Below are 14,645 nucleotides of genomic sequence, written 5' to 3'. Positions count from 1 at the left end.
TAGGCCGGGGCCACACTGGCGAGGAATACGGACGAGTGAGAGGCGTTAAAAGCACGCATTACACACGGACCAATGATTCTCTATGGGGCAGCTCCCAACAGCCGTATATTTCTCGGCCGTATTCTACGGTCCGTGCCAATCGCAGCATGCTGGGACTGTCAGCGTACTACGCCCGTATTACGCCAATGCAAGTCTATGGGTGCGCAAAAAATACGGATTACACACGGACCACACGTGTGACCTGCGAGCAATACGCACCCGGTGTCTTTTAGAAAAGCCGGCAATTCAGTGCGCGATACAGTAAACTCACACTGACAGGTTTAATAAAGAAACGAGAGAATAGATATAGACACATAGAATACATATATATATATATATATATACACATGTCATTGTGACACACATATATATATATATATATATTTATATTTCACAGAGTTCTTCATAGCAGAATAGCCGCTAATTAAATTGCCGGCTCATGTAAAATCATTCCCCAACCCGACATGAAATGACACATGTTTTACATACCGTTTCTTCCTGAAAATGATTGCAAACACAAATTCTTTGCTATTATTATCTTTATCTAATTTGTCTTCAATGAAAAACCCTCAGCCTAATACTTGGTTGCACAACCTTTAGCCAAAATAACTGCGACCAACCGCTTCCGGTAACCATCAATGAGTTTCTTACAATGCTCTGCTGGAATTTTAGACCATTCTTCTTTGGCAAACTGCTCCAGGTCCCTGATATTAGAAGGTTGCCTTCTCCAAACTGCCATTTTTAGATCTCCCCACAGGTGTTCTATGGGATTCAGGTCTGGACTCATTGCTGGCCACCTTAGAAGTCTCCAGTGCTTTCTCTCAAACCATTTTCTAGTGCTTTTTGAAGTGTGTTTTGGGTCATTGTCCTGCTGGAAGACCCATGACCTCTGAGGGAGACCCAGCTTTCTCACACTGGGCCCTACATTATGCTGCAAAATTTGTTGGTAGTCTTCTGACTTCATAATGCCATGCACACGGTCAAGCAGTCCAGTGCCAGAGGCAGCAAAGCAACCCCAAAACATCAGGGAACCTCCGCCATATTTGACTGTAGGGACCGTGTTTTTTTCTTTGAATGCCTCTTTTTTTCTCCTGTAAACTCTATGTAGATGCCTTTGCCCAAAAAGCTCTACTTTTGTCTCATCTGACCAGAGAACATTCTTCCAAAACGTTTTAGGCTTTTTCAGGTAAGTTTTGGCAAACTCCAGCCTAGCTTTTTTATGTCTCGGGGTAAGAAGTGGGGTCTTCCTGGGTCTCCTACCATACAGTCCCTTTTCATTCAGACGCCGACGGATAGTACGGGTTGACACTGTTGTACCCTCGGACTGCAGGGCAGCTTGTACTTGTTTGGATGTTAGTCGAAGTTCTTTATCCAACATCCGCACAATCTTTCGTTGAAATCTCTTGTCAATTTTTCTTTTCCGTCCACATCTAGGGAGGTTAGCCACAGTGCCATGGGCTTTACACTTCTTGATGACACTGCGCACGGTAGACACAGGAACATTCAGGTCTTTGGAGATGGACTTGTAGCCTTGAGATTGCTCATGCTTCCTCACAATTTGGTTTCTCAAGTCCTCAGACAGTTCTTTGGTCTTCTTTCTTTTCTCCATGCTCAATGTGGTACACACAAGGACACAGGACAGAGGTTGAGTCAACTTTAATCCATGTCACCTGGCTGCAAGTGTGATTTAGTTATTGCCAACACCTGTTAGGTGCCACAGGTAAGTTACAGGCGCTGTTAATTACACAAATTAGAGAAGCATCACATGATTTTTCGAACTGTGCCAATACTTTTGTCCACCGTCTTTTTTCATGTTTGGTGTGGAATTATATCCAATTTGGCTTTAGGACAATTCTTTTTGTGTTTTTTCATTTAAGACAAATTAAATGAAGATAATACCAAAGAATTTGTGTTTGCAATAATTTTCAGGAAGAATCTGAGTATTATCTGACAGAATTGCAGGGGTGGCAATACTTTTGGCCACAACTGTATGTCCCTGACTAATAATTAGATGACGGATTGTGTGCAAAATTTGGGAGTTGTAGTTGTTATATTAAGGGGTTAATTCTTTTTTAAAAAATGCGTGGTCTTCCCATTGCCCTATATTGGTGGCGAGTGGGTTAATCTAACAAAGGGTTAATGTCACCATTCGATTGTAAGGTGACATTAACGCTTTGTTAGATTAACCCATTCGCCACCACTACAGGGCAATGGGAAGCCCACGCATTTTTTAAAAACGAATTAACCCCTTAATATAACAACTACAACTCCCAAATTTTGCACACAATCCGTCATCTAATTATTAGTCAGGGACATATAAAAAAACATGAAATGAAATGCTTTACTGAATGTAAACTATGTGTCATTTCATGTCGGGTTGGGGAATTATTTGATAGAAGCCGGCAATTTAATTAGCGGCTATTCTGCTATGAAGAAGTTTGTGAAATATAAATATATATATATGTTTATCTCAATGACTTGTGTGTGTGTGTATATATATATATATATATATATATATATATATATATATATATATATATATATATATATATATATATGCATTCTATGTGTCTATATCTATTATTTCGTTTCTGTTATAAACCCTGGCATAGGGCTCCATTATATGTCCATTTTGCAAGGCGGCGAGAAAATCTCACCATACGGATGCCATACGGATGCTGACATGCGCAAAATACACAACCACACCTGGCTTACGGATGACCTACGGAGCACTATTTAGGGGTCATTCATCCGTATTACGCCTGTAAACTACGGACCGTATTTTGCATCGGTTAGTGTGACCCCGGCCTTACACTGCAGCTAAGCTCCGTTATGATACACGTGTGGTCAATAACTCCAGCTCAGGTTCATTGTCAATTCACATCTGAGGTAGTCTAAGGCTATGTGCACACGGTGCGGATTGATCTGTGGATTTTTCCGCGCGGGTTTTGCAAAATCCACAGATAAATCCGCAGGTCAAAAGACCTGCGGTTTATCTGTGGATTAGCCTGCGGTTTTGCCCTGCAGTTTATCATCTCTACAATGGAGGAGATGGTAAACTGCAGCGGAATCCACAGAAAAAAATGACATGTCAATTCTTTCTGCGGATTGGAAACCGCAGCAAAAACCGCGTGGAAAATTCCGCACCGTCTGCACTGCGGTTTCCATTTTCCATAGGAAATAATGGTACTGTACAACGCAGCAAATTCTGCTGCGGACCCGCAGGGCCAAATCCGCTGCAGATCCGCAGCAGAATCCGCACCGTGTGCACATAGCCTAAATGCCACTTCCTGTCTCATCAGAGAAAACTGCTTTTGCTCTTCCCCCATGCTTTACACTGCAGGTCTGCTTTGATTAGCTGCATATAAGCATCAGCCCAGCAGAAAGTCAATACAAAGAAAGATGATAACTCTACAGGCAGGACTGGAGATTATAATTACAGGTACCAAAACACGGTTTTCAGAAAATTACAGCATAGAGGGGAGGAGCAAAAATAGAGGGGAGGAGTCTGGGAGTATATCATATATTATAATAATAAAATGCAGCTGTTCCCATATTTATCAATATAATCTCGCCTTTTAGTGCATTGTAAATAACTTGTCAGTGACCTGAGTCCTGTTATCTCTATGCTACTGCTGATTTCTACTAAGTGTTTATCTAATTTCAGAGCTGGATTCCCAGGTACGCTGCTCAGTCCTGCTGTATAATTTTCTCCATGCTGCTGCTTTGTAGTAACTGTTTATTTCACCCCTGAGCTGGATTCACAGCTACGCTGTTCAGTCTTGCTGTATAACGTCCTCTATGCTTCTGCTTTGTAACAAGTCTTTATCTCACCCCTGAGCTGGATTCACAGCTACGCTGCTCAGTGATGCTGTATAATTAATATTATTTTGCACAGGTGAGCTGTGTTTTGGAGTGATGTCACATACCTCCACATCGCTCATCAGCAGCAGCTCCACTCCGCACTTTGCAGCTTGTTCCTTCAGGTCATTGCCAAATTCTTCCATCACAATGATGATGTTCAGGCTGGGGGTGAGTCCCTTCTCAGAGTTTTGGAGCAGAATCGCAGCTTTGTCAGGTTTATCACAGACAATGAGGGATAAATCGGCTGTAGGACACAGCGGCACAGAGTATTTACAGTCATGGCCAAAAGTTTAGAGAATGACACAAATATTAATTTTTACAAAGTCTACTGCTTCATTTTTTCTAATGGCAATTTGCATATACTCCAGAATGTTATAAAGAGTGATCAGCTTAACAGCAATTACTTGCAAAGTCAATATTTGCCTAGAAAATTAACTTTATCCCCCAAAACACATTTCAACATCATTGCAGCCCTGCCTTAAAAGGACCAACTAACATCGTTTCAGTGATTGCTCCATTAACACAGGTGTGGGTGTTGATGAGGACAGGGCTGGAGATCAATCTGTCATGATTAAGTAAGAATGACACCACTGGACACTTTAAAAGGAGGCTGGTGCTTGGCATCATTGTTTCTCTTCTGTTAACCATGGTTATCTCTAAAGAAACACGTGCAGTCATCATTGCACTGCACAAAAATGGCCTAACAGGGAAGAGTATCGCAGCTAGAAAGATTGCACCTCAGTCAACAATCTATCGCATCATCAAGAACTTCAAGGAGAGAGGTTCCCTTGTTGCCAAAAAGGCTCCAGGGCGCCCGAGAAAGACCAGCAAGCGCCAGGACCGTCTCTTAAAAGTGTTTCAGCTGCGGGATCGGGCTACCAGCAGTGCAGAGCTTGCTCAGGAATGGCAGCAGGCAGGTGTGAGTGCATCTGCACGCACTGTGAGGCGGAGACTCTTGGAGCAAGGCCTGGTCTCAAGGAGGGCAGCAAAGAAGCCACTTCTCTCCAGAAAAAACATCATGGACAGACTGATATTCTGCAAGAGGTACAGGGAGTGGACTGCTGAGGACTGGGGTAAAGTCATTTTCTCTGATGAATCCCCTTTTCGATTGTTTGGGACATCTGGAAAACGGCTTATTCGGAGAAGACCAGGTGAGCGCTACCACCAGTCTTGTCTCATGCCAACTGTCAAGCATCCTGAAACCATTCATGTGTGGGGTGGCTTCTCAGCCAAGGGAATGGGCTCTCTCTCAGTCTTGCCTAAAAACACAGCCATGAATAAAGAATGGTACCAGAATGTCCTCCAAGAGCAACTTCTCCCAACCGTCCAAGAGCAGTTTGGCGATCAACAATGCCTTTTTCAACATGATGGAGCACCTTGCCATAAAGCAAAGGTGATAACTAAATGGCTCAGGGAACAAAACATAGAGATTTTGGGACCATGGCCTGGAAACTCCCCAGATCTTAATCCCATTGAGAACTTGTGGTCAATCATCAAGAGACGGGCGGGCAAACAAAAACCTTCAAATTCAGACAAAATAAAAGCATTGATTTTGCAAGAATGGACTGCTATCAGTCAGGATTTGATCCAGAAGTTGATTGAGAGCATGCCAGGGAGAATTGCTGAGGTCCTGAAGAAGAAGGGTCAACACTGCAAATATTGACTTGCTGCATTAACTCATTCTAACTGTCAATATAACCTTTTGCTACTCATAATATGATTGCAATTATATTTCTGTATGTGATAAAAACATCTGACAAACACACATAAAAACCAGAGGCCAGCAGATCATGTGAAAATATAATATTTGTGTCATTCTCAAAACTTTTGGCCAGGACTGTATAATGTTATACAGTGAGGGAGGATATAATCTACAGGTCTCTCCCAGAGATTAAGGAGTGCTGTCGAATAGGGGATCGGGGACGACTCATTTGTAAATAGATGCCCTGCTTCCTTTTATACTTTGTATTACAATTTCTCACTATCTTCAAGACTCCTGTTTGCCGTCAGGGAATATTAACATTTTTTATTAAAGCCAGATAATAAAATCCCCTTGCAGACCTTGCACTTCTCACAGCTTAAATGGTCATTATCGTTTCAACAAACTGCATAAAAAAGTAACACAAGCAATATAAGAAACTTTGTATGATATATTATCAAGGAAATCTGCTTCTTTCTCCACTTATGAGTCACTTTTCTCGCCCCTGCCTCCTCAACTCATCACCCACTATGAAAGTCAGAAATTCAGCTCAAGACAAGACAGACTGCCAGCTCACTGAGGGATCAAATTACAGCTGCATACTGAAATATATATAGAGAGAAGGAGTAGTGAGAGGGAGAAGCAGAGAGACTCACTGACCGTACTTTTGTAAGGGGTGTGCAGGTGCTGGCTTTGCCCACTCTCCCTTGTCTGTGTTTGTACGTCCCTGGACAGCTGGTAAATTTAATATGAAATGAAATGCTGCTATATGTGCTGTTGTGTAGTGTAATATATGTACGTATATTGTATTACAGGGTAGGGAAAGTGTAGTGCTTTTTTTTAGCCCACTAAAGGGAGGCATTGTAGGAAAAGCTATAAGAGTAGGATAGGAATTAGTTAAGTGTTAGGAGGACAGGGCAACTTTTTTTAAGTAAAGGAGCCCAGCTCGTCCAGGGCCTAGGAGTAACGATTGCTGGTGAAGCAAAAGAATACAGAGCAGCTTTCTCATGGTGGCGTTCAGCTATATAGGAAGACGCCTGCGTGTCCGGGGCGAAGCGGACCAGGAACTCCGAAAAATAGTCAGACTGGTCAGACAGAATGCTGCAGTATTGGGGACAATGGTGCGACCCTGCGATATTCCTGAAGAAGTGAGGGACAGCACAGGAACAGAAAATGTCGTGTGTTGTGAAGTATCTTGTGCTGTACCTAAATGTGAACTGGACGAGCTGAGAAAGGAACTGAGTAAAATCATTTGTTTTAAGCTGGAATTTGACTGTTCTCTCTTTGTGTGGAACCTCAAGAAAGAAACCCCCAACGGACCAGAGAGGATCCAGACAGATGGGAAAGCGGACAAAAAAGTATGCTACCGCTGGGACATGTGTGTATGTGACGGAGGGCCAGCGTGCACTAAAGCAGTCCCCATTGAGAGCCACGACTACAGCCCTGGTTGCCCTCACACTATTTTACTCCCATTGACTTTCACAGGTTGCATCTGAGATCCATTTATTGTAATGGAAGAGAAAGTTCTGCATACATATTTTATTCTAAAAATGGAACACAATCAGCCCCTAAAATAATCAATATGTCCTCTGCTTCCATCTGCATAACTAATGCAACAGATCACTTACAGCCTTTCTCTGTTTCATAAAAAGAACAGACAAACGGACTGTCAGAACCGACGTGTGGACGGAGCCTAAATGTTGTATTTTACCCCAGATCTGGATTGACAGCTAAAACATTGCGCACTGCTGTTAAATGTTCTCCAAGCTTCTCCTTTCTGTTAAATGTTTGTCACCCCAGGGCTGAAAGAGGCTGCTTTCTAGTAAAATATTTATGTCACCCCAGAGCTGGATTCACAGCTATGCTGCTCATTACTTGTCCTCTAAGCTGCTGCTTTCTATTAAGTATTTATCTTATTTTACACCAGAGCTGGATTAAAGAGGTTGATCACTATTTTTTTCAGGATTCAGGATTTTCAGCAGGATTCCCTATTTTTGTTTTTGCTACCAGCTTGGACCCTTGAGTCACTCACCTCGGTTAACAATGAACACGATGGCTTCTGCTCCTAAAGTGTCATAAAGAGGAACCACCACCATAGAGTAGGAGAAGCAGGCGAGCTCAGCAATCACCACCTGCCGGGGAGATGAGGGGTTAACAATTGTCCTCTGCAGATCTACACTTTACCTTCAAATTTTTATCAGTAACAATGTATCATTTTGTCTTAAAGGGCCACTACAGTCAACTTCTCCCTGGCCTGAAATGGCTGATAACAGGGAGCAATAGACTGCAGTAACCTATCCTACAGTCTCCTCCCCCAGTAATGGCCGATAACAGGGAGCAATAGATTGTAGTCTCCTGTCCTACAGTCTCCTCCCCAGTAATGGCCAATAACAGGGAGCAATAGACTGCAGTTACCGATCCTACAGTCTCCTCCCCCAGTAATGGCCGATAACAGAGAGCAATAGACTGCAGTTACCGATCCTACAGTCTCCTCCCCCAGTAATGGCCGATAACAGGGAGCAATAGACTGCAGTTACCGATCCTACAGTCTCCTCCCCCAGTAATGGCCGATAACAGGAAGCAATAGACTGCAGTTACCTATCCTACAGTCTCCTCCCCCAGTAATGGCCGATAACAGAGAGCAATAGACTGCAGTTACCGATCCTACAGCCTCCTCCCCCAGAAATGGCCAATAACAGGGGGCAATAGACTGCAGTTACCTATCCTACAGTCTCCTCCCCCAGTAATGGCCGATAACAGAGAGCAATAGACTGCAGTTACCGATCCTACAGTCTCCTCCCCCAGTAATGGCCGATAACAGGGAGCAATACTGCAGTTACCTATTCTACAGTCTCCTCCCCAGTAATGGCCGATAACAGAGAGCAATAGACTGCAGTTACCTATCCTACAGTCTCCTCCCCCAGTAATGGCCGATAACAGGGAGCAATAGACTGCAGTTACCTATTCTACAGTCTCCTCCCCCAGTAATGGCCGATAACAGGGAGCAATAGACTGCAGTTACCTATCCTACAGTCTCCTCCCCCAGTAATGGCCGATAACAGGGAGCAATAGACTGCAGTTACCTATCCTATAGTCTCCTCCCCCAGTAATGGCCGATAACAGGGAGCAATAGACTGCAGTTACCTATCCTATAGTCTCCTCCCCAGTAATGGCTGATAACAGGGAGCAATAGACTGCAGTAACCTATCGTACAGTCTCCTCCCCCCCAGTAATTCCCGATAACGGAGCAATAGACTGCATTTACCTATCCTACAGTCTCCTCCCCCAGTAATGGGCGATAACAGGGAGCAATAGACTGCATTTACCTATCCTATAGTCTCCTCCCCCAGTAATGGCCGATAACAGGGAGCTATAGACTGCAGTTACCTATCCTACAGTCTCCTCCCCCAGTAATGGCCGATAACAGGGAGCAATAGACTGCAGTTACCTATCCTACAGTCTCCTCCCCCAGTAATGGCCGATAACAGGGAGCAATAGACTGCAGTTACCTATCCTACAGTCTCCTCCCCCAGTAATGGCCGATAACAGGGAGCAATAGACTGCAGTTACCGATCCTACAGTCTCCTCCCCCAGTAATGGCCGATAACAGGGAGCAATAGACTGCAGTTACCGATCCTACAGTCTCCTCCCCCAGTAATGGCCGATAACAGGGAGCAATAGACTGCAGTTACCGATCCTACAGTCTCCTCCCCCAGTAATGGCCGATAACAGGGAGCAATAGACTGCAGTTACCTGTCCTACAGTCTCCTCCCCCAGTAATGGCCGATAACAGGGAGCAATAGACTGCAGTTACCGATCCTACAGTCTCCTCCCCCAGTAATGGCCGATAACAGGGAGCAATAGACTGCAGTTACCTGTCCTACAGTCTCCTCCCCCAGTAATGGCCGATAACAGGGAGCAATAGACTGCAGTTACCGATCCTACAGTCTCCTCCCCCAGTAATGGCTGATAACAGAGAGCAATACTGCAGTTACCGATCCTACAGTCTCCTCCCCAGTAATGGCTAATAACAGGGAGCAATAGACTGCAGTTACCGTTCCTACAGTCTCCTCCCCCAGTAATGGCCGATAACAGAGAGCAATACTGCAGTTACCGATCCTACAGTCTCCTCCCCCAGTAATGGCCGATAACAGGGAGCAATAGACTGCAGTTACTGTTCCTACAGTCTCCTCCCCCAGTAATGGCCGATAACAGGGAGCAATAGACTGCAGTTACCGATCCTACAGTCTCCTCCCCCAGTAATGGCCGATAACAGAGAGCAATAGACTGCAGTTACCTGTCCTACAGTCTCCTCCCCCCAGTAATGGCCGATAACAGAAAGCAATACTGCAGTTACCGTTCCTACAGTCTCCTCCCCCAGTAATGGCCGATAACAGGGAGCAATAGACTGCAGTTACCTATCCTACAGTCTCCTCCCCCAGTAATGGCCGATAACAGGGAGCAATAGATTGCAGTTACCTGTCCTACAGTCTCCTCCCCCAGTAATGGCCGATAACAGGGAGCAATAGACTGCAGTTACCGATCCTACAGTCTCCTCCCCCAGTAATGGCCGATAACAGAGAGCAATACTGCAGTTACCGATCCTACAGTCTCCTCCCCCAGTAATGGCCAATAACAGGGAGCAATATACTGCAGTTTCCGTTCCTACAGTCTCCTCCCCCAGTAATGGCCGATAACAGGGAGCAATAGACTGCAGTTACCGATCCTACAGTCTCCTCCCCCAGTAATGGCTGATAACGGGGAGCAATAGACTGCAGTTACCGATCCTACAGTCTCCTCCCCCAGTAATGGCCAATAACAGGGAGCAATAGACTGCAGTTACCTATCCTACAGTCTCCTCCCCCAGTAATGGCTGATAACGGGGAGCAATAGACTGCAGTTACCGATCCTACAGTCTCCTCCCCCAGTAATGGCCGATAACAGGGAGCAATAGACTGCAGTTACCGATCCTACAGTCTCCTCCCCCAGTAATGGCTGATAACAGGGAGCAATAGACTGCAGTTACCTATCCTACAGTCTCCTCCCCCAGTAATGGCCGATAACAGAGAGCAATAGACTGCAGTTACCGATCCTACAGCCTCCTCCCCCAGAAATGGCCAATAACAGGGAGCAATAGACTGCAGTTACCTATCCTACAGTCTCCTCCCCCAGTAATGGCCGATAACAGAGAGCAATAGACTGCAGTTATCGATCCTACAGTCTCCTCCCCCAGTAATGGCCGATAACAGGGAGCAATACTGCAGTTACCTATTCTACAGTCTCCTCCCCCAGTAATGGCCGATAACAGAGAGCAATAGACTGCAGTTACCTATCCTACAGTCTCCTCCCCCAGTAATGGCCGATAACAGGGAGCAATAGACTGCAGTTACCGATCCTACAGTCTCCTCCCCAGTAATGGCTGATAACAGGGAGCAATAGACTGCAGTTACCGATCCTACAGTCTCCTCCCCCAGTAATGGCCGATAACAGGGAGCAATAGACTGCAGTTACCGATCCTACAGTCTCCTCCCCCAGTAATGGCCGATAACAGGGAGCAATAGACTGCAGTTACCTGTCCTACAGTCTCCTCCCCCAGTAATGGCCGATAACAGGGAGCAATAGACTGCAGTTACCGATCCTACAGTCTCCTCCCCCAGTAATGGCTGATAACAGAGAGCAATACTGCAGTTACCGATCCTACAGTCTCCTCCCCAGTAATGGCTGATAACAGGGAGCAATAGACTGCAGTTACCGTTCCTACAATCTCCTCCCCCAGTAATGGCCGATAACAGAGAGCAATACTGCAGTTACCGATCCTACAGTCTCCTCCCCCAGTAATGGCCGATAACAGGGAGCAATAGACTGCAGTTACTGTTCCTACAGTCTCCTCCTCCAGTAATGGCCGATAACAGGGAGCAATAGACTGCAGTTACCGATCCTACAGTCTCCTCCCCCAGTAATGGCCGATAACAGAGAGCAATACTGCAGTTACCGATCCTACAGTCTCCTCCCCCCAGTAATGGCTGATAACAGGGAGCAATAGACTGCAGTTACCGTTCCTACAGTCTCCTCCCCCAGTAATGGCCGATAACAGAGAGCAATAGACTGCAGTTACCGATCCTACAGCCTCCTCCCCCAGAAATGGCCAATAACAGGGAGCAATAGACTGCAGTTACCTATCCTACAGTCTCCTCCCCCAGTAATGGCCGATAACAGAGAGCAATAGACTGCAGTTACCGATCCTACAGTCTCCTCCCCCAGTAATGGCCGATAACAGGGAGCAATACTGCAGTTACCTATTCTACAGTCTCCTCCCCCAGTAATGGCCGATAACAGAGAGCAATAGACTGCAGTTACCTATCCTACAGTCTCCTCCCCCAGTAATGGCCGATAACAGGGAGCAATAGACTGCAGTTACCTATTCTACAGTCTCCTCCCCCAGTAATGGCCGATAACAGGGAGCAATAGACTGCAGTTACCTATCCTACAGTCTCCTCCCCCAGTAATGGCCGATAACAGGGAGCAATAGACTGCAGTTACCTATCCTATAGTCTCCTCCCCCAGTAATGGCCGATAACAGGGAGCAATAGATTGCAGTTACCTATCCTATAGTCTCCTCCCCAGTAATGGCTGATAACAGGGAGCAATAGACTGCAGTAACCTATCGTACAGTCTCCTCCCCCCCAGTAATGGCCGATAACAGGGAGCAATAGACTGCATTTACCTATCCTATAGTCTCCTCCCCCAGTAATGGCCGATGACAGGGAGCAATAGACTGCAGTTACCTATCCTACAGTCTCCTCCCCCAGTAATGGCCGATAACAGGGAGCAATAGACTGCAGTTACCGATCCTACAGTCTCCTCCCCCAGTAATGGCCGATAACAGGGAGCAATAGACTGCAGTTACCGATCCTACAGTCTCCTCCCCCAGTAATGGCCGATAACAGGGAGCAATAGACTGCAGTTACCGATCCTACAGTCTCCTCCCCCAGTAATGGCCGATAACAGGGAGCAATAGACTGCAGTTACCTGTCCTACAGTCTCCTCCCCCAGTAATGGCCGATAACAGGGAGCAATAGACTGCAGTTACCGATCCTACAGTCTCCTCCCCCAGTAATGGCTGATAACAGAGAGCAATACTGCAGTTACCGATCCTACAGTCTCCTCCCCAGTAATGGCTGATAACAGGGAGCAATAGACTGCAGTTACCGTTCCTACAGTCTCCTCCCCCAGTAATGGCCGATAACAGAGAGCAATACTGCAGTTACCGATCCTACAGTCTAATCCCCCAGTAATGGCCGATAACAGGGAGCAATAGACTGCAGTTACTGTTCCTACAGTCTCCTCCCCCAGTAATGGCCGATAACAGGGAGCAATAGACTGCAGTTACCGATCCTACAGTCTCCTCCCCCAGTAATGGCCGATAACAGAGAGCAATACTGCAGTTACCGATCCTACAGTCTCCTCCCCCCAGTAATGGCTGATAACAGGGAGCAATAGACTGCAGTTACCGTTCCTACAGTCTCCTCCCCCAGTAATGGCCGATAACAGGGAGCAATAGACTGCAGTTACCGTTCCTACAGTCTCCTCCCCCAGTAATGGCCGATAACGGAGCAATAGACTGCAGTTACCTGTCCTACAGTCTCCTCCCCCAGTAATGGCCGATAACAGAGAGCAATACTGCAGTTACCGTTCCTACAGTCTCCTCCCCCAGTAATGGCCGATAACAGGGAGCAATAGACTGCAGTTACCGATCCTACAGTCTCCTCCCCCAGTAATGGCCGATAACAGGGAGCAATAGACTGCAGTTACCTGTCCTACAGTCTCCTCCCCCAGTAATGGCCGATAACAGGGAGCAATAGACTGCAGTTACCGATCCTACAGTCTCCTCCCCCAGTAATGGCGGATAACAGGGAGCAATAGACTGCAGTTACCATTCCTACAGTCTCCTCCCCCAGTAATGGCCGATAACAGAGAGCAATACTGCAGTTACCGATCCTACAGTCTCCTCCCCCAGTAATGGCCAATAACAGGGAGCAATATACTGCAGTTACCGTTCCTACAGTCTCCTCCCCCAGTAATAGCCGATAACAGGGAGCAATAGACTGCAGTTACCGATCCTACAGTCTCCTCCCCCAGTAATGGCTGATAACGGGGAGCAATAGACTGCAGTTACCGATCCTACAGTCCCCTCCCCCAGTAATGGCCAATAACAGGGAGCAATAGACTGCAGTTACCTATCCTACAGTCTCCTCCCCCAGTAATGGCTGATAACGGGGAGCAATAGACTGCAGTTACCGATCCTACAGTCTCCTCCCCCAGTAATGGCCGATAACAGGGAGCAATAGACTGCAGTTACCGATCCTACAGTCTCCTCCCCCAGTAATGGCCGATAACAGGGAGCAATAGACTGCAGTTACCGATCCTACAGTCTCCTCCCCCAGTAATGGCTGATAATAATAATAATAATAATAATAATTTTTATTTATATAGCGCCAACATATTCCGCAGCACTTTACAATTAAGCGGGGACATGTACAGACAATAAATTCAATACAAGTTAAGACAATTCAAACAATGACATTAGGAGTGAGGTCCCTGCTCGCAAGCTTACAATCTACAAGGAAATGGGGGGACACAGTAGGTGAGAAATGCTTGTTAATTCAGGTCTGGCAATTATAATAGGGATTTTCATATAAAGCTGCATGATCCGGTCATCAGCCCGTGTGTTTAAGCGCAATAGACAAGTATCAAGTGCAGTTATCATGTGCATGAAGGGTGTGGAGACAGATGAATAGTAGGGTGCAGATTCAGAATAATATTTGGAAGGAGGGAACAGGGCAAAGTTAGCTTGCTGAGTAGTTGATGTGATAGGCTTCTTTGAAGAGATGGGTTTTCAAAGCGCGCTTGAATAGGTCAGGGCTAGGTATCAGTCTGATCGTCTGGGGAAGTGCATTCCAGAGAGCTGGAGCAGCACGAGAGAAGTCTTGGAGACGGAGGTGCGAGGTTCGGATTACGGGGGATGTTAGTCTTAGGTCATTTG

The 14,645-nt window shown here is 46.0% G+C and overlaps 1 protein-coding gene across 2 annotated transcripts in view; it reads right to left on the bottom strand.

Moving 5' to 3' along the window:
- ACSL5 (acyl-CoA synthetase long chain family member 5) overlaps positions 1-14,645 on the bottom strand; it is a 47,886-nt gene that overhangs the window by 19,708 nt on the left and 13,533 nt on the right. For both annotated transcript variants that reach the window (XM_073562134.1, XM_073562135.1), the window contains 2 exons: positions 7,635-7,734; positions 3,969-4,147 (listed from right to left, as the gene is read on the bottom strand). In XM_073562134.1, coding sequence (XP_073418235.1) covers positions 3,969-4,147; positions 7,635-7,734 — 279 coding nt within the window. The remainder of the gene's footprint in view (positions 1-3,968; positions 4,148-7,634; positions 7,735-14,645) is intronic.

This window comes from Dendrobates tinctorius, unplaced genomic scaffold (assembly GCF_039654945.1).
Source record: "Dendrobates tinctorius isolate UK_male_01 unplaced genomic scaffold, ASM3965494v1 ptg000341l, whole genome shotgun sequence".
NCBI classification, from domain to species: domain Eukaryota; kingdom Metazoa; phylum Chordata; class Amphibia; order Anura; family Dendrobatidae; genus Dendrobates; species Dendrobates tinctorius.
Note: the sequence above shows the minus strand (reverse complement) of the source record. Positions and strands in the feature narration are given on the sequence as shown.